The sequence below is a fragment of the Phocoena phocoena genome, chromosome 7 (assembly GCF_963924675.1).
Source record: "Phocoena phocoena chromosome 7, mPhoPho1.1, whole genome shotgun sequence".
NCBI lineage: Eukaryota > Metazoa > Chordata > Mammalia > Artiodactyla > Phocoenidae > Phocoena > Phocoena phocoena.
The window spans coordinates 63,275,319-63,295,800 of record NC_089225.1 but is presented as its reverse complement, the minus strand read 5'-3'; the positions used below and the strand labels follow the sequence as shown (position 1 = coordinate 63,295,800).

General features: G+C 42.1%; 1 protein-coding gene across 1 annotated transcript in view; it reads right to left on the bottom strand.

Moving 5' to 3' along the window:
• The window catches only part of ITGA4 (integrin subunit alpha 4), an 86,422-nt gene extending 83,223 nt beyond the window's left edge, over positions 1 to 3,199 (bottom strand). Inside the window, exons 1-2 of the mRNA XM_065880269.1 lie at positions 2,959 to 3,199; positions 2,514 to 2,635 (exon numbers count right to left, since the gene is read on the bottom strand). Coding sequence (XP_065736341.1) covers positions 2,514 to 2,635; positions 2,959 to 3,155 — 319 coding nt within the window. The 5' untranslated portion in view covers positions 3,156 to 3,199. The remainder of the gene's footprint in view (positions 1 to 2,513; positions 2,636 to 2,958) is intronic.
• Between the last annotated feature and the right edge of the window lie 17,283 nt (positions 3,200 to 20,482).

The window sequence follows — 20,482 nt, the reverse complement described above, 5'->3', positions numbered from 1 at the left end:
AAATAGAGATTAAAAAATAAACTAATATTTTTTGAATGTCAGTTGTATGTCAGGTACTGAGCTAAACATTTTGCCTATTTTATAGTCACCCATATTTGAGACAGAACAACTGAAGCTGTCTTATATAGATGATTGTGTATGTATTTTTTCCTTGAAAATTCTTCATAAAGAATACTACATAGTCCATTTAAAAACCTGAGAATTTTTAAATGCCTTTAGTTACCGATGTATTGTTTTCAGTGTTTCCTTTCTAGACATTATCCTCAATCCCTTATTTTACAGTTTCAAGTTACTTCTGAGTCTGTGCTGAATTGAAACACACAATTTCTTCATATAAGGAAGAGAAGATATGTCGTTTGAAATGTTATATGAGAAGTAATTTCAGTCAATTCTTTTGCAAATGTTCATAGCTATTACTACAGCTATTAGTGTTTCAACCAGTTGACTGGCTAGAAATCTTGTCTTCCTTTTTGCCTTTCATCTCAGTAGAAACCTTTTTATTGATCAAAAATTTGAAAGTTAACAATATCCCTTTGGCTTGTCATTTCTAACTAATTCTCTTATTCACCAATCATGTCGATGACAAACTTTCACTTTGCTTTTATTCATTTATCCATCCAGTACATCTTCACTTAATTCGTGTGTGTTGAACATCTATCATGTGCACATTTTTCTGTGGATATTTCTGTAGTCAACCCCTATGTTCCACGTGCCCAATCAATATACGTTTACCTTCAATTTTGACAGGTATTATCATCTTAAATTTTAAATATTATATAATATTATGACAGAATATTTCCAGTTAAATACCGACATCTAGAAATAGATTCAGTGCCCTTCCAGACAGGAAGTAGGAGCTAAATACCAGTAGTTATAATGTCATGAATCAGGAAACTATGACAGGACAACAAAAATAAAACATTCCCTCCTGAGACCTTGTCAAGATCCTCTGGCAGATCAAGTCTGTCTGCTCCGCTCCCTAATTCATCCTACAAGACTCTCATGCAATGAAAATTATACTTTGCAGAATTATTCCAAATGGATAGGTCTGTGAATATGTTATGCTTTCCTAGTCTGCCTTTGGGGATGGAAGATGCTTAATGAGAGGCTGGGGCCTATTCTACACACTGCAGACAACTCCGAGACTCTTACGGATGCTGAGTCAAAAATAAACTTCCATTATGTGCATACTCTATTTGACTTCATTCTCAATGAAGGGAAGCCGCTTCCCAGTTTGAGAAAAAGCAAAGATTACTACCCAAAATGGGGGGAGGGGAGTGGTAAAGATTCAGTAACTAACTTATCCCGAAAGTCCATTGATAGCAAAGATAAATAGGAAAAAGGTACCAAATATGACCTTTTATTCACCATTCACAGATGACTCATAAGCTCAGCAGACAACATATCGGACTCGTCATTGAATTTTATTTTCACTCAAGATGCATACATGAAAGAAAAGGGCTTGGACATTGGACCCAGGCAGACCTGACTTTGACTTGAGGTCCCATCTTCCATTCACTAGCTGAATAACTTTAGAAAAAGTCCTTGCAACTCTCTGAGTCACAGAGTCCTCATGTGTAAAGTAAGAACAATGCCAACCATGACCCAGTGGTGTTTTGTGGAAAACAAGAAACATATATAGCAGTTCCTAACAATGTTTGAAGCAAGATAGGGTCTGAATTGATATTAGTTCCCCTTTCTTCCCCCATGTGTCTATGCAAAGCAAATTTGTTTTTGGCTTTGAAACATGAACTTTCTCCTCTCCCCCATCAGAACGCATTTTTCAAGCTGTCACAAATCTGAGAAGAGACACTAAGAAATGATTTCAAATAGAGGTATCCATTTAACATCGGAGTTTTTGGAAAGAAAAATTAACAATTATATGTTAAACTTCATTTTAATTATATTAACAGTGGAGATGCCAATTTTTTCTTGTGCTCTCCTTTTTTACATTTCATATCTAAGTAAAACTGTATCATTTTCTTTTTCAGAAAGCCCTTGGGCTAAATGACAGGGTATGGGATCAATTCCAACTGCTATTCCTGATCTGCCCCTTAGCCTGTTCTTTAACAAGGCTGATAGGTCAAAGATAGAAATAAAATTCTCAAGTCTTGGCTTAGCTGGATCCTGTCCTTAATGTGCTGAGAGACTTTAAGATGTGTTTTACACTTTGCTGGGTGGGGGAGGGGTGGGGGGGGAGGAGGGGAGAGGTGAGGAGAAGGTTTTATAAGAAATTTTTCTCCACATAGTTTGGTCAGAGTACTGCAATCATTGTCATAAGCAAAAGGGAGAACAATATTGACAGAAAGGAGACCACTTTTATGTTTAGAAGGGAAGATGGCGTAGAGTTAAGTGAATGTCATTCGCTTTAAACTAGAAGTAATAGGCAACACGAGTTTTTCCAGGACTTCTGCTACCGTGGGGCTCACAAGTGTGTGTGTGTGTGTGTGTGTGTGTGTGTGTGTCTGTTGGGGGGAGTGGGTCATTAGCTCCCGGCCCCAGGTACAACTCACCCAGTTGGAGCTGTTCGCACGTCCGCTCTGGGTTCTTTCCAATCCTGCATCTGTAAATCGCCCCAGGATTGACCACTGAAGTGTTGGCGAGCCAGCTGGCCGTGGGCGCCCCGACTACGAGCCTAAAGGGAGCAATGGGCACGTGCGCGCAGACGTGAGCCGTGCTGCCCACTGAACTCCGGGTCTTCACGGACTCCTCCGCCCACCACTCCGCGCACCCAACCCGCCACCCCAAACTCCAGGGCCTGGCGCCAGAACGCACCCCGGGTGCTGCCACCCCAAGATAAGTTAGTTTCCCGAGCATTTCTCTAGCGAGCTGGCCGTCGCAGGGTTCCCCTCCTGCCTCCCGCGGAGGGAGGAAAGTTTGAACCGGGCAGGGAATCCCTGAGGCGCCTTTCGCTCGCCGCTCTGAGATACTGAGGGCGCCGCCTCCGACCCCACTCACCATCGGTTCGCCCCGTGGCTGTGCAGCACCACCGAGTAGCCGAACAGGGTGTCGGCGGGGCCCTTGTAAACCATTGCGCTCTCGGTGTCCACGTTGTAGGGGCGCCCGGTCGGGACTCCCAAGCACAGCAGTAGCATCACCGCCTCCCATACGGCGGCCCCTCGCGGGCCCGGCCCGCACCTCGCTTCCGCAGCCATGCGCTCTCCGAGGGGAACATTCAACACCAAACGGCCACTGTCCGTCCCAAAGTTGCGCGGGATGAGACGGTCGGCCAAGGGGAAGAGCGCCCCAAGAGAAGAGGCTCAGCGTGTCCGGCGCCGGCAGGCGGGCGGGCGGGAGGAACGGGGGTTGGGGGGAGGGACAGAGGGAGGGAGGGGAAGTCAGGCAGCGGCGGGCGGAGCGATCAGAGGTGGCCGGGGATGCTGCGCGCTCGCCGGCCCCCACGCCCCGTTTCTGCAGTCTGGAGGTGCGGTGCTCACGTGGTCCCGGGGCGCGGGCCGCTGGGTGGGGTCCCGGGCGCAGTGCGGAGGCGCAGGACCCGATGCCGTCTCCCCGCGCGTGAGACTGTAGGGGGCGCTAGGGGACCTTGGCTGCGCAGAACGCGCGTCCAGGCCGGGGCCTCTTAGTCCCGGAGCACGGGATGACTCTGGGCTCCCGGGACTGCAAGAGTGGAGCCGGAAGGGGTCCGGGGCTTCGCCTTTTATCCGTGATTGAGGCCTAGATGTTAGCGGCGTGACCCCAATCCGACCCGCGCGCGCCCCACTATGAACGCAGAGGCTCCTCGGCCTGCCCGGAGTGGCCCAAAGGCCGGCCACAAACCTGGGCGCCGGGAGGGACTGCGCCGGGGAACTGTCCTGATCTTTCGTTGATAGTTAAGCGGTAGACCTGATTTGGGGGGCATAAGCAACCACTGGGGAGCCACAAATTAAACACAAAGCGCACTCCCTGAAGGCGCCCGATAAAGACGTTATGGTATATCACTTCAAGACTCAGAACCCTGCACCCTTCTATGCCCACTTCCTTCCTCCCCATACTTCCTCTTAGGTCCGGGCTGCTTGCTTGAGGAGCAGTGGCTCGAGCTGAAAGGCACAGGCGGGCAGTTTAGGTTGTTGCTGAGTCCAAGGGCGAGTCTGGGTTAAGGAAGCACTGTGACTTACCTCACTTCAACGGATTCCTCCCTCCGGTTCTTGATGCTCCCCCTTTCCACGCATCCACTCAGTTCCACCGGATACACCTGCCATCAGGGCTTAGACCCAGCTGAGGTCAAGAGTCAGACATCATAATGAGCCTCTGAAAATGCGCTGGGGACCCACAGCACAACACACCTGAACTGGGTTTGATTCTCGTCCTAATTAATCCACGTGTGCCTCAGGTTTCTTTCTAGAGCAACCAGAGACAGCCATAGATAATTAGGCCGGTATTTGCAGGAGATGCAGGTACAGTTATTAATTACTGTATGGAAAAAGAGAGAGAAAGAAACAGCATTCATCAAATGGTATGTGTGTGCGCATGTGCGTTAAAACCATACTGAAATAGCACCTCTGAAGTTGTAAAGGCAGACACGTAACTAAAATACTTGTTCACTCACTCAGCATATTCATTGCGCAGGCACTTTGCTAGGTCCACGGGATGCCACGGTGAACAAGGCAGGAGAAGCTTTCAGGAAAATTTTCAGCCAAGTGGTAGACAAACATTTACTAACTAGAGAAAGTTCTGGATGCTTTAGTGACAGAGTTGAAGGACAAGGAGGGTTGTTAGGCTAAGCACTTTGAGAGGAGGGATGCGGGACAGGGCGAGCAGGGCCAGGCAGAGGAGAAGAGGTGGTCTTGGCTAGAGCAGTTAGCGGCTCCCACACAGGATCGTACAATATGAGGCTGAGTAGGGAGGCAGGGACACGCTGTGAACCTCCTAAGCCAGGCCAGGAGTGTTTATGCTGGAGCTAAAAGGAGGCTGTTGGAGAACTGGTCTGGATCAGCTGCGGGTTTCAGAAGCCCTCACACACCCTCCAGGCACTGGCAGCGTCAGAGCCACTGATCTGAACCCCTACCTCTTTCTTTCCCTCCTTTCACCAGAATCTTATACAATGAAATCCACTCAACACAATTCTTTCACGGGATAACTAAGAGGAGAGTGGCCAGTAGAGCACTTCATAGGGCAGGACCTAATTTCTGTGATGGTCATTATGGTTATGACTTCACTACACGTGCAGAAACAGCCACCCTTTATGATCTCATACACTATGGTAGCCCTGAGTTTTCTTCCTCCAAGGCTTAGAGAACAGTCCATGTTTCCTAAATTGGGAGAAATAAAGGGTATTTAACATTGCCATTACAGAGCCTGAAGATACTGCTATAACCCCAATCAATTACTTTTGCAGGCAAGAGTGAGAATCAGGTGGGGGGTGAAGAGCATGTAGGCAGGAGAACAGAAAGACTTCTTTAAACTTCTCATGCCTATCACTCACTCTCAACTGAACCAAAATATTCAGTCATTCAATTAATGTGTCATTTGATTAATATGTTTCAAGTGCCCACTGTGTGCTAGGAGATGCGTTAAGGTCTCAAATAAAAGACAAAATACAAGTGATTTCTATCCTTGGTAAGAAGTCCTCCCCAGTAGAGAGGATTCTAATATGGGCTCACCCAATTTCTCAGCTGTTATCAAGAATGAGCATTTCTCCTTGAAAGGCTCTCTTTTCATGACACTTTTTGAGCCGTTCCCTCCTTTCTATCCGGCCACTCCGAGTTTCCTTTGCTGGCTTCTTTCCCTCCACCCTAAGTGTCGGAAAGGCCTACGGCTCCATTCTGAGCCCTCTTTCCTTCTCTTTCACTCCTTCTTAAGAGCTCTAACCGATTTCCTGTATCTTTAAGTACCAACTAAATAATCCCGCTAAATACCACCATGATTCCCCAGTTCGTGTCTCCGGCCTGGACCTCTCTTCTCAGCTCCAGACCCATATGTTTTACTGCCTACCTGACATCTCTACTTGGATGTCTACTGGGCATGGCGCACGTAACACGTCTAACACTGAATTCTGACCCGTATCTCAACTATTCCTCCACTCAATCTTTCTTTCCCAAAAACAGCACTCCATCTGCCCGGTTGTTCAGACCAGAAACTTGGAAAGTAATTCTGAGTCCCCTCTCTCTATTCCCCACATCTAATCCATCAGTAATTAAGTTCTATTGATCGACCTTCAGAATATATCTCCAGCTCATCGGTTTGATGAGCTTCTTCTGCCCTGCTACTACCCTCTTTCAAGTACAGTAATCTCATCTGAGCTGTTCAGTAATCCAAGACCTGATCTCCCTATTCATCCCATCCCCACATCATCGATTTTCTACATAGAAGCTAAAGTGAATTTTTAGAATTCTAAATCAAATCATGCAGGCCACTCCCTTGCTTAAATCCTTTTTTTTTTTTAGACTTATTATTTATTTATTTTGGCCGTGTCGCGTCTTAGTTGCGGCACGGGGGATCTTTCGTTGCAGCACGCAGGCTCTTCATTGTGGTGCGTGGGCTTCTCTCTAGTTGTGGTGCTCAGGCTCCAGGGCCCACGGCCTCTGTAGTTTTACATGAGCTCTAGTTGAGGTGCGTGAGCTCAGTAGTTGTGGCTCGCAGGCTTAGTTGCCCTGCGGTATGTGGGATCTTAATTCCCTGACCAGGGATCAAACCCGCATCCCCTGCATTAAAGGTGGATTCTTTACTACTGAACCACCAGGGAAGTCCCTGCTTAAATCCGTTAAATAGTTTCCCATGCTCTTCTAGTACAAACCACACTTAACATGGCCTCCAAGGACTGGCCTCTTTGATCTGGCCTCTGACTACACTGCCAGCTCACACTGGCTTTCCTTAAGTGCATCAAGGTTTTTTTCACTCTCTGTGCCCTTGCCCATATTGTTCCCTCTGCCTGAACGCACAGCCTCTGACTTCTCACATGATTCCTCTCTTTCTTCAGTCTCAGTTGAAAGATCTTCTTCTCACAGATGATTTTCCTGCCCGTCCACTTAAAGTACGTCACCATATTGCAGAGCATCCTGTTCATTCTCTTCATAGCTCTTTAATGTATAGTCACAGGTGTCTTTACCTTTTCATTTTGTCTTCCTCTCTAGAGCACAAGGGCAGAACACATGTTGTGTTGTTACGTTATTCACCACTCTATCTCCAGCACCTGATAAGCTACCTGACCAACAGCAGGTGTGCAGTCAGTATTTTGAATGGCCCTTGTATGATTTGGACTTTTAACATCACTAATGTCACGAACTGAAAGAAATCTGGATATTTATAAGTCTATGTTCATGCATTATGGATGTGTCCTTTGGCAGATTCAAAGATATACTATAAAACATGGGTCTTACTCTTAATCAGCTTATAATTTATAAGGAGAGATATGATATGCCTTGAGAAAAAGAAAAGAAAAGAAAAAGCAACCAGAAAAGAAAAGTTGGAATAGGGAGGGAGAGAAGAATGTGTTTGGATAATGCTGGCTGGGTTCTAGAGATGAGTCTGAGATATTAGTGGAACATCCATAGACATGTCTAGCAAGTCGTTTTTAAGATTTTTTTAAAACGCTTTTTTATGTTTTCTTTAATAGATCTTTTTAAATTACCAAAGTAAAGCATGTAACACGTAAAACAATTAGTGATGCATAAAGAATATATTTGTGATCTCTTCCTGCCTCCCTCTAACCCAACCTTCTAAAGCGTTCCCTTTCCACAAGTAAAACAACTGCTTCCAAGTGCATGTCTCAAGGTCTGCTCTTGGGGGATCTGAGCTACGACATAGGAGATAATTTTTTTCACAGGAGTAAGGTTCCCAACATGAAACAAAAAGCTCTTTTATCCTGATAGGTAATATCAGTCCAAATTTCCTGATGCTTGAATATAAATATAAACGACCAGGTTCCTTTTTAAAAAAAACATGAAATAGTGCTTCTCCTCATTATAAGAGTTCTGAAATCTGCTGAGAAACTGTGTAAAACATACTTCAGAATCCCCAACCCTGGAAGACCTGGAGACTGGGGCATTTATCCAAGGACTCACCCTCTACTGGTGGAGGGCTAACCTTGCCACACTTACAGGTTGCACCTGTTCACAGGCCAGCACGTGCCCAAATGCCAGAGGAGTCCTCAGTGGGAGATGAGGGACACAGGCACCTGAGCAGGGAAGCTGCCAACCTTCGGAAACTGTACTGGGCGGGGGAGCTCTGGGAGCTCAGGTGGCCCAAGGGGCGGGAGTCATCGACAGCATTGGCCACAACTGCCAATCAAAACCATACACGGTTTGTTAGTGTTACTCAAGCTTGGTTTTTAATCTCTTAAGTTTTCTCTGGTTGGCTGGGAAAATGAGTGAATGTGGATAATGCACTTTAATGCAGTACTTAGAACATAATCAATACTGAAAAAAATAGTAGCCCTTTCTCCTTCATCCTTCTTTTCTTCTCGTATCATCATCGTTAATGATGCAATTTGTATAGAAATAAACTACCAACGGAAATAAACTCTGCATAGAAATCTGAGTTCAGTGCCAGTGACTCATGTGGAAGGTTGTTTAAGTTAATAAAAGGCATTTTCTGTCTCTATTTGCTTCTGTTTATTTATTCACTCATTCAACAAATATTTATTGAACACTTATTATGTATAACTGAGAGATGTTATGCATAACATGGCAGACAGATTTGGGATTCTTTTCCTTTTGATACTTTTATCCCCTTGTCACTTTTCAGTACATTGACATACACAAGCAGATGCTTTTTTCTACAACTATGAATACATCATTTCCCTTTCAGAGACCCTTAATGGCTCCTCCCCCAATTCAACCCAATTAAATTAGAATTTCTTGCCTGGGGCCTAATACCCTCCATGCTGGGCCTCAAACTTTCTTTCAACCCATCCCAAACATAGCCTATTTTTCCTTCCCTCTGGAAATGTTCCCTTTAGTTTGGGAAATTAACAGATCAAGAAATAACTATTTGAGCCAGTAGGTACCAAATACCATACAAAATGGTGCCTAACAGAGAAATTCAACAGACAAGTTTCTTCTGGCTGGATTATTCGGGGCAATTTTTCTGGAATAGAAGGACAATTTTGAGAAATTTCATTTTTTATCAGTCTTTTTTACAACTCCTGAAACTACTGATACTTTATAACTTCTTAAACTAAGTCTATTTCATGCTTCAGTTCAGAAGAAGAAACAACTGCTTCTCTTGTTACAGTGTATAAAGGACCTGGTATAAAACCATTCCCCCTCAGAGCACATAGTTATTATGTGACAACATTCTATCTCATAAGTAATCTGATCTGGAAGATTGGATTTGTGCACTGGAATGATTTAACAACTGGTCCATGCAAGATCTCAAAGGTTCACAAGACACACAGTTTACAGCATCACTCTCTTCTATTATCAGAGGTTAGAGTCCATGTAAAAGGGCTATACAACAGCGTCTTATCTGAAGCCTTTCATACGCATGACCTCATCTTGAAAAACCGAGTTCCTAGGCACTTCAGAAAAGGACATGGTAAATAAAGAGTGTAAAATTGATTAATCATGGGTAAAGTTTTATCACACAACAAACGTTTATGTACACATATCCCAAGTACTCTGAGGATACAAGAAGTTAAAGATGTGCTCTTATTCTTGAATAGCTGGCAATCTAGATAGATAGATAAATCTGCCAATTTAATTTAGATAGACAGCACATGCAGACCTCAAACCAGAAAACAATTTCAAAGCAACTTACAAAATATGTTGTGAATATAGCAAAAGCTATATAATGCAATTGTGATGCTTTCAGAATAGCAAAAGGTTTTGTTGGGGGACTAAAAGAAATAAATTTAGTTTAATCTTACACTTATGTTTCTTTTGTTTTGTTTTGTTTTTTTAAAAAAATCAGAGCAAACTGGGGGAACACAGAGATTAGTCTTTGTAGACTAGATAAAAGAGATAAGAAAACATCAGAAACTAAAATATCATCAGTAAATAGGAGGAATGTAAACAGTGGAAAGAGGCTACACCACTTTGTAAGGACAATAGTGCAAAATAAGAGAAATAATTTAATGCACCAAAGTTCCCTGAATTACTTAAAATCCCAAAGAAACTTTGGGAAAATAATTATAATTTGGATTAGTAAAACGTAATGAATAATACTACAAATACAAAAATAATTTCAGCTCTACCTCACATCTATGCATTAGAAGTCAGCAGACAGCTTGGATGTTCTATTTTTGGAGCACACTGAAAAGCTTTGTTTATAACAGTTGCACAGTATATTGACCCGATAAAGCAAATTCCCTCTGTTTACAGAAACTTAAAGCACTATTTTGGTTTTAAAACCACATGCTGTTCATAAGGAACTCATCAGAATTGTAGATGAAAGTGAAAAAAAAAATCTCAGACCCATATTTTTTATTACTGGCCAAAGGATGGTAATACTAATTCAATACAATTATATATATATATATATATATATATATATATATTTATATTTATATATGGTGGATTGTAGAGCTACTTCTTACTCTTTTCATTGCTTCACGTAAAAGTCAGTAAGCTTTTTAAAAACCAGTTTTAGAAACCATACAGGGATTTAGGAGACATGAAACTGATAATGGAACTGCCCTTATATTTTTACAGCTTTTTTTTTAATCCATCTCTATTGGAGTATAATTGCTTCACAATGCTGTGTCAGTTTCTGTTGTCCAACAAAGTGAATCAGCCATATGCATACATATATCCCCACATCCCCTCCCTCTTGAGCCTCCCTCCCACCCTCCCTATCCCACCCCTCTAGGTGGTCACAAAGCAGTGAGCTGATCTCCCTGTGCTATGCGGCTCCTTCCCACTAGAGCTAACTATTTTATTAAACTGAAAGGGTTCACTTAGATTGTCACTAAAGTTTTCCACTCTCCAAATGTTATTGTTTTAAGTTACCAGAGAATACTGTTCATACAGAGCCTGCAGTAGGAATCAAAAAGCACACACAGACAAATAGGCAGGTGAAGGGCATTCAATTCAGTTGCTAATTCTTTTCAAAAAGGTGAGATGAGCAACTGCAAGGAGAAAAATATGAATCTTGAATAAATGTCAACTCTACATGTCTATATGTCAATGTCTATAATTGGATATCTTATCTATCATTTATCTTATCATATGCTGGCTTAGTTAAGTATATGCAAATAGAGAAGTTTAACTCATATATGTGTCTTCTGATAAATGAGCAAAAAGTAAATTGTGCTTGTGTGGGTCCTTACAATTTACAAAGTACATTTTCCAAGCTGTGCTAAAGTAGATGTGAAGTAATTATCAATAAAGCTTGTATGGCGCAAAAGGAAATAATACAAAATGCAACATGGTAGCCAAGACTACATTTTTTAATTCAAAACCAAAAGCAAAAATAAAACCCCATGGGGACATGATTTTCCTCAGAGGCTTAATCTGGAATTTCTTCTTCTCATCTATAAGTGAGCAAGTAAGAGCAGTACTGCAAAACTCAGAGATGAAATGTCAAAAGTCTAGACAGATCACAGACAGACCTCAGGGACAGGGAGAACCGCAAAGACAGAGCATTCCTGGAGTAGTACAGACCTGACTAAAATGATTTTGCAGTGTAATTGGAAAACACTGGAACCTCTGTTATTAGAGATTGGGCTTTGAGTGAAAAACTGAGAAGTCTCCGTATTTAGAATGAACTTTTTTTCAATTAATTTTTTTTATTAGAGTATAGTTGATTTACAACATTGTGTTAGTTTCTGCCGTACAGCAAAGTGAGTCCGTTATACATATACATATATCCACTCTTTTTTAGATTCTATTCCCATAAAGGTTATTACAGAGTACTGAATAGAGGTCCCTGTGCTATACAGTAGGTTCTTATTAGTTATCTATTTTATACATAGTAGTGTGTATATGTCAATCCCAGTCTCCCAATTTATCCCTTCCCCCCTTTTCCCCCTTGGTAACCATAAGTTTGTTTTCTACGTGTGTGACTTAATTTCTGTTTTGTAAATAGGTTCTAGAATGAACTGTCTTCTAAAAGGAAGTGCACCTCAGGTCCTATTAATGTGATACAAGTACAAACCAGGGCATGGAGGTAAAGGATGTACAGGAAGCAGGTCAAAGAACAGATAAGAAACAGCATTGACCATGCCAGCAAGAATTTTCTTGGCCACGACTGGGTAAAGATTATTACTGATTCTTCAGGGAGGACAGATTGAAAATTACTATCTGAAATCTAACCTAGCTGATTTTTAAAACTTAGTAGTACTGTAAGTCACATGTAGTTCACATTACTCTGTGAGTTTAGTCAATCCCAGTTGATGTTTTATTACCAGTACAAAGTACTGAGATGCCAGCTTTAATTATACCTAAAGCATCTTGACTAAAAATTACAGTCACTACTCTGCTGCCTAGAATACATACCAGTTAAGTAGGAGGTAATGTTATTTTACCAAGGCTCATTCCTGACTACTTAAATACTTTATACTATAGGTTTACATACTCTAAGTTTATTGATCCTTAGAAGAAAATACTGTTAGGTAGAATGATTTATTTCATTTTAGAATAATTTATTTCATTTAAAATACTGTTAGGTAGGATGATTTATTTCATTTAGAGGTGAGGCAATGGCTTCCAAAGTGTTAAGGGCTTGCTCAAGGTGAGGGACTACATTCCTGACCCTTTCATATTCCCTTCCAAGGAAACTGGATTGGCTTGTCTAGAAAGACTGCTGTCAGAATGGGTGCCAGGGCTTGGGTCTCTGGGAACAGAATTGGGCAAAAAATAGAAAGACCTTCTTAAAGTCTGAGTTAGAGAAACCAAGATGAATCCATTTAACCAAAGAACAGAAGTGGGGAAAAAAGAAAGCAGAGCTAAGGTTCAGGAAACAGGCAGATTGACAAAACAGGAGCAGGTCCAAATGGTCCTGGGCAATTGCTGTGAACAGAGCGGAAGCATGTATGGCTTGTCTCGACTGGCTTTAACATCTTAAAGATGTGGAGATTGCCCGGGGAGGGTGTTACAGTATTAAGTGACTGAGATAGAATTCAAGGACTGGTCTGCAATTCAAATGTACTATTTTTTTAAAAGTATTTCTTTCCAACATACCCCAGTGCCTATGCTATCTGTGTATACAGAGGAGAAGCTCAGTATCTAAAGACATCTGAAAAAGAGTCTACTCTGAGTAATCATCCCTGATTCCACCAAGAAACCTTGCCTTTAAATGTTGGCAGTACTTACTTGTTTAATTCCTAGCTTAGTTGATTTCAGATTCACAACCTTCCCCTTGTTTTCCTTGTAAACTAAGGAAGCCTTAGGAAAGCAGACTCTGAACCACTCTCTCTGTCAAGGCAGTTTTGAGAAGCGACCCTGCCTAGCCTAGTGCTTTTCATGTACAATAAGGGTCAGGAATCGGAAATGAGGCTGAAGGAATGAAATTGAAGAGAACGATTTTCTAGATCCATGGAAGTCAGATCTTAATAATGAGACTTTATTAAAAATAATTCCTGGAGTACCTGACCTACCTACGTTCAGGTATAAATGTAAAACTGAATCTATTTCAACCTTCATTCAGAATAATTTTCAGGTTATTGGCACTTAAGACATAATTATCCCTTGTAACAACGGGGTAATCGTTACTGCCAATAATTAGGGGTGGGCTATACTAACATTTAATTGAACTCCAGTAAGTTAATAGCATAAAGACTGCACTCCAAGGCTTCAGCAAGCTTGCATAATTCATTAGGGGCAGTGGACATGGGCCCTGCAGTAGACAGAGCAAGGTCTGGGTGGGAACGATCCAAAATCTTATCACATTGCTCTTCTACAGCTGTCACTTCTACAGGCCTCGCCTTCTATTCAGACGTGGAAAAAGTTACTATATGGCTTTCAGCCGTTAAGTGATTTTGGAAGTGTTCATAAATCTTTACGAAATCCAATTCAGTTTCCAACTAGGAACGGTTTAGGAAATGGGCAGAAACACTTTCATAGCTCCACTGAAAAATCTTCATTGAGTCAAATGAAATTTTAGCGGCTTGACTGAAAAGAATCCTTGCTTTGGGATCAATGTCCATATTGACAGCAGTTGCTGCCAATGGACATTTTAGCAACTTGGAGTCCTTCAGGCAGTTTATAAAATAAAAACAATAGAGCAGAACGAGGGTGGGGCAGGATAAACCTTTTCCACTGCCCTCATAACAGACTCTCATTCTAAACCACACTGTCGATAGCATCAGACTATTTTTTTTTTAAGAAAGAACTGGAAATTTTTATTCGAGCCAAATATGAGGATTATAACCCGGGAAGAGCATCTCAGAAAGCTCTGAGGACTGTTCCGCCGGCTAGAAGTCAAGACACAGTTTATATAAGTTTTTTTTTTTATAAATTTATGTATTTTATTTGTTTAGTTTGGGCTGCATTGGGTCTTCAATGCTGCGCATGTGCTTTTCTTTAGTTGTGGCGAGCGGGGGCTACTCTTCGTTGTGGTGCACGGGCTCTAGGCGCACAGGCTTCAGTAGTTATGGCTCGCAGGCTCGTGGGCTCTAGAGCACAGGCTCAGTAGCTGGGGCACACGGACTTCGTTGTTCCGCGGCACATGGCTTGAACCCGTGTCCCCTGCATTGGCAGGCGGATTCGTAACCACTGTGCCACCAGGGAAGCCCCTATATAAGTTTTTTGAGACAGGGGGCTGTATATCGATGAGGTATTATTGACAGTTTACATGATCCATATCTAAGTACCATCGTGGTGGGTCATGTGACCCCCTACAAGATCAAGAAGGAATGCTATCTTCCAAGGAGTTGTCTTGTTGCTTCTGGGAGAATGTTGCTCTTTATGGCTGAATATGCATTCCCGCCAATGGGAGAGGCCTGGTCAATGCACAATGCACGATGGATGGAGGTAGACAGGCAGCCAAACGGCAGAGAAGAACCTTCATGTTTAAATTTTTCTTGTCTTGCCACAAAATAGGAACTTTATTTCACACCAGTGACCCCTGAGTACATAGGAAGCCTCAGGCAAAGTCCTGCATGTCTATTTTTTTTAAGCCAGGAGAACTGTCTTAAAAAAAAAATCCCAGATTTCATAACTTCATTAGATAGTCTTTCACTAAAAGGACTTCCAAACAGCTTTTCAATTGAATTTAGGGGAATTCCTTGTTTTTCACAAGAGAGAACTCAGCAAAAAGAGACAAGAGATATACACAGGCTAGGGATATTGTTTGAAGTGAGATGGTAGTGTGGCTTGTAAACAACATCAAAAGGTCTCCTAAATGGGAATTGAAGTGAAAAGAGAAACATTTGTCTGAGGGTAAGCCTTCTTGTTCTTTTATGTTCCTCTGTATTTGTAACTCAGATGTCTGTTCACAGATAAAATCTGCCTTCTTCTTTTGGAACCTCCCTGACCACTTGTCAGTGCCCATATCTTAGGAGATCTGCTTCCTCTCAGGTTCCCCCATCACAAGAATGACTCTGATATCCTTCCTTCAGCAGTCCATGCTGGAATGCTGTCCAGTCTCATTTTAAACCTGGATTGGTCACGATAAACTTTAGGCATCAACAAGTAAACTACAGACAAGTTCCCTGTTTTCCTTGAACTCATCCCATGCCTGTATATTCATTCTCTCAGTGAATATTTACTGACACCTACTCTCTGTCAGGCACTGTGCTCAGAGCTACAAAAATAAACATAATTAAGACAGGTTGCCACGCTCCAGGAAATTACAGTAGATACACATGAGATTACCATGAAACAAATAAAGAACTACATTTTTTTAAAGTGCAATGGATGGGTTGGGGGCACAATAGGACTGCATGAAGTTACGTGGTACAGTTAGGGAACGTTAGGCATGTGGCATAGAGCAGGGAGTGGTAGGAAAAGATGCAGAAGAGATAGTCAGGGTTTAGATCGTGGAAACCTCATTGTCATGTTAAGTAGTATGAATTGTTGCTACATTCAGAAAAATATTTTATGCAATACCATAATATGCCTAGAGAGATTGGAGTGATAGGAAATCAGATGCAGATAGTTTAGTCAAATGACTGATGTATTAAAATAGGAGAGAAATGCCAAGAGCCTGAATTAAATCTTAAAAGGCTAAAGAGGAAGGAATGGAGGCAAGGGCAAGGGAGGAATTGAGCACGGTGTCACAGTTCTGGGGCGACTGGGTGCTGCCATCCATTGTGATAAAGTGTGAAGGAGGGGAGCCATTCGGATGGGAAGATAATCACAGCAGGGGTGGTTGTGCTGAATCTGAATTTTCTGAGAGACATCCAAGTGAATGTGTTCTAGAGACAACTAGATAGACAATTTTGGGGCTCAGGAGAGACACTTATGCTACAGATATTATTTCGGTAGCATCATTAATATAAAGATGGACAATGGAGAGCATATGTAAAGAGAATAAAACAGAGCTTTGAAAGAATCTTGAAGGATACCAAAGTTTGGGGTCACGCAGATGAAAAGCAAGCCACGATCGGTCTATGAAGGAATCATCAGAGAGGTGAGAGAACCAGGGACATGTCATGTCTCAGATGACCAAGAGGACGGCTCCCACTGGATGTTGCTTTTTCCATATGGCTGGTTTCCTCAATTCCCTACCCACTTTTTCCACCAGCATAGGCCTCATTTTCTTTCTCCCTGGTTACTATTGGGTTGGGTTCTGTAACATCTTACGGAAAAACCCGAACAAACTTTTGGGCCAACCCAATACCAGATAGCAAGCCCTCTCTCAAGTCTCGACTCTACCAGCCTTAGTTCTAACTTTTAGTTCCCTTTCTGCTCCTCTAGGGATGGCAACTGACGATGACCACTCCCTACAAACAACTTCACTGCCCCCAGTTCTGGCTACCTCAGCCTCTTCAAATTTAGAAGGAGTTGGTTCTTCGAAGGAGATGATGGATATATAAACCTTAGTGCTTGTAAACCTCACATGGAGAACACAGCTGTATTGGAACAGGAGGGGAAGCAAGAGGGTATACACAGGAAGGCCAAGTCTTGGGCTCAGCAGGGGAAGAATGAAGGCAGCTAAGGACATGGTTGCTCTTCAACATAATACACCAGGCCATGTTGTCAGATGCTAAATCTTCCCAGTAGCGCTGCCCCTGTGCTGGGCTGAGTGATCGGCATGGAATTCTGTTGTTGGGTTATAGAGGTCAGACTCTGAGACTATCAGAGGTTCTTGACATTTTAAGGGAGCTCAGCCACCCAGGTAGTTTGGCCAAGTGTTTGAGAGTGGGCTGAGTTTTGAATAAACTTGGGGATTTTAGAGAAACATCGTTCAGAATTTGGTTCAGAATCTAGGATGGAAGGATTTCAATGAGGCCATAGACTTCCAATAAAGTCGGGGTTTTGTTCTGGAAACTCAGTGGCTAAAGACTTGGCTGTTTGCATATTTGCTAATGGATGAACTTGGAACCCAGGCATCCCCTGCTCCCTTTCTGTCTCTATTTCTCCTCTCTCTCTCTCTCTCTCTCACACACACACACACACACACACACGCACGCACGCACACACATAAAGGTTTGTAACCTTGTGCCCTACTAAAGGAAGACTAGATAGATGTGAATTAATTATCTATTCAACATTTGTACATCAGACCTGCACAAGGTGTGGCATGTATACTGCACTCTAAATATTATTCTCAGTCTATTGTCGCTCACACATTTTAAGTGGGTGCACAGGGAAGGGGCTGGGCTGTAATCGCAGTGTCATGTTCTTAGGGAAACCTGCTGATCACCCCAGGTGGTGGCAGAACGATCCTCAATGATAGCAAAACACCTGGAGAATGTCTTCTAAGACAGAGCTTCTCAAAACTTAATGTGCCTATGAATCACTTGGAAATCTTGTTAAAATGCAAATTTTGATTCAGCAGGTCTGGGGTGAGGGCCTAAGATTCTGCACTTCTAACAGGTTCCCAGGTGATGCCATAGCTGCTAGGCTATGGATCACACTTTGGGTAGTAAGGTTTTAAGAGGATATTCTTGGTTGAGTTTCATTACACAGTTAGACCAGTAAAGTATAAAATCTACTGTCAGTAATGCCAGCAAAGAAAATCTGAACTGAGCAGCTAAGTGTGAGTCGTTCTTTTCTGTCAACATCTTGTGGTTGAAAAATTAGACTATGTAATGAAAATCTATTTTGACATTTAGTTATAAAACATATTAATCCTTTTTTTATGATGAGATAAAATTTTGAAGCCTGTTATCTTTTACTAACAGAGTCAATGAATTACAGGTAGAAACCCCATCTCATTCTATATGACTGTCTGTAAATAGTCATGGTAAAATTTCTAGTGTAGTTCAGATTCTTTATTTAAATACTTTTTTCACACTAACAGAATAATTTGTACAGAAGACTGTTAGCTGTTTCTTTCCTTCCTTCCTTCCTCCCTTCCTTCCTGCCTTCTTCTCTCCCTCTCTCCCTCCCTCCCTTCCTAAAAGGAGAGTAGTAGCTTCCATAATAACTTAAGTTCATAATGAGTCTATTCAATAAGGGGGAAAATCCAGAAAGCAATTTTCTAACTGGATCCTTATTGAAATTTTAATTTGAATGAGTCTTCTAATTCTTGAGAATGAATATGATTTCTGAGAATCCAAATCTTAACATCAAACATCTGTATTGATAGATTCTACCAAGTAGTTGATCTATTTTTATCTCGAAAGACTTCAACACTTAAATATTTAGTTGTTTGCAGCCTGCTGTGGGCTGAGTATATCAATGATGTACCATGATTCTGAAGAACAGTTGATTCTAAAAATTCACCCCTTTGTCCAATATTACCATAAGTGATATTCTGAAGAAGACTAATTTTGTGAACCAGATTATTATTCCCCAAAGGGGAATTCTGTGGTTATATAAGTTTGGATTCTTTAACCCTCTCTTAGACATCCACAAATTTGAAAACTTCTGAAAATCAACCTGTTGTACTCTACCACAGTATTTTCTCAAATTTGTTTGTCCATAGAGTACACTTTGGGAAATGTTTCCCCTTTCGATTTTCAATCTTTTTCCATATTGGTTAAATTTTTGGCTTGAGGAAGACCTCGATAGGATGTCACTCCTTCTCTCATCAATAAAAAAGAAAGCCTTCAGAGATAGTCACATGACATTCTCTGAAGTCTTTTTGGAAAACCAGGACATTCCGAGCTGTGTTGGCCGAGGGGATGTCTACCAAGGGAGGATGGAGTGGTCAGGATACAATTAGACCTGTCCCGATTCGTCACCTGGCTGGCACACCAGATGAATGTCAGAGAGCTGTGAGCAAGGAATGAAAGTGAGGATGGCTTCTGGGAAGGCAACTAGCAAAGCCTAGAGGAGATTTTTCTTAAAAAATGTTTTTACCACCTCCACCCTTTTCATTCTGGTTCAAGTCACCATCTTTTCTCATTTCTTTAAAAGCCTTTTTACTGGTGCTTCCACTCTTGTCTCCTTACCATCAATTCTCCACATAGCTGTTGGAGTGATCATTTAAAAACATAAATCAAGTCATGTTACTTCCCTGCTCAAGCCCTTCCAGTGGGTTTCCATTTCATTTAGCACAATGAAATACAGCTCCTTGGTCATGGCTAACAGGCCTTGTGAATTTCTGTAACCTCACCTCATGCTTTGTTCAGTTCATTCTAGTCCTGACCTTTTTGCTGCAAGTTACATCGAAATGCCAGACTTTTTTTTTTTTAATTTTAAAAATTTACTTATTTTTGGCTGCATTGGGTCTTTGTTGCTGCACGCGGGCTTTCTCTAGTTGCAGTGAGCGGGGGCTACTCTTCATTGCGGCGCGTGGGCTTCTCATTGCGGCGGCTTCTCTTGTTGCGGAGCACGGGCTCTAGGCACGCGGGCTTCAGCAGTTGTGGTGCGTGGGCTCAGTAGTTGTGGCTTGCGGGCTCTAGAGCGCAGGCTCAGTAGTTGTGGCACACGGGCTTAGTTGCTCCACGGCATGTGGGATCTTCCTGGACCAGGGCTCGAACACATGTCTCCTGCACTGGCAGGCGGATTCTTAACCACTGCACCACCAGGGAAGCCCTAGACTATTTTTTAAATCTTGTGTCCTTGGTACTTGCTATCATCGGCCCAGATTTTCACATGACTTGTTCCCTTATTCCCTGCTATGGTACCTCCTCAGGGAGAACCTCCTTGATCAGGCTAAGACGCCTGCTTTATTGTTTTGAAATAGATTTTTTGTCATATACTTTTACACTTCTCTATTTTCTGCTGCCTCCACTAGGATATGAAAACATGAGCTGCTCTTGTCTATCTCTGTGTGCTCAGCACTTAGAACAGCGCAACACATAGTGTCTTGAAAATATGTGTGGAATGCATGAACAAAATCCATAAAGTTAAAAGAGAAAACCATCATGGCCATTTAAGAGAGAAAGCGGTGGGTTGTTTGTAAAGAACATTACAGAGTAATAGAAATCATTTGGAAATCACAATGAGAACTCTGAATAGCAAAGTTCTTGCTGACATCTTTGATCTCTTTAACTCAGGGATGAGGCTAAATTCACTGAGTGTTAGCAAGGCTAAAAACATTGCATTTT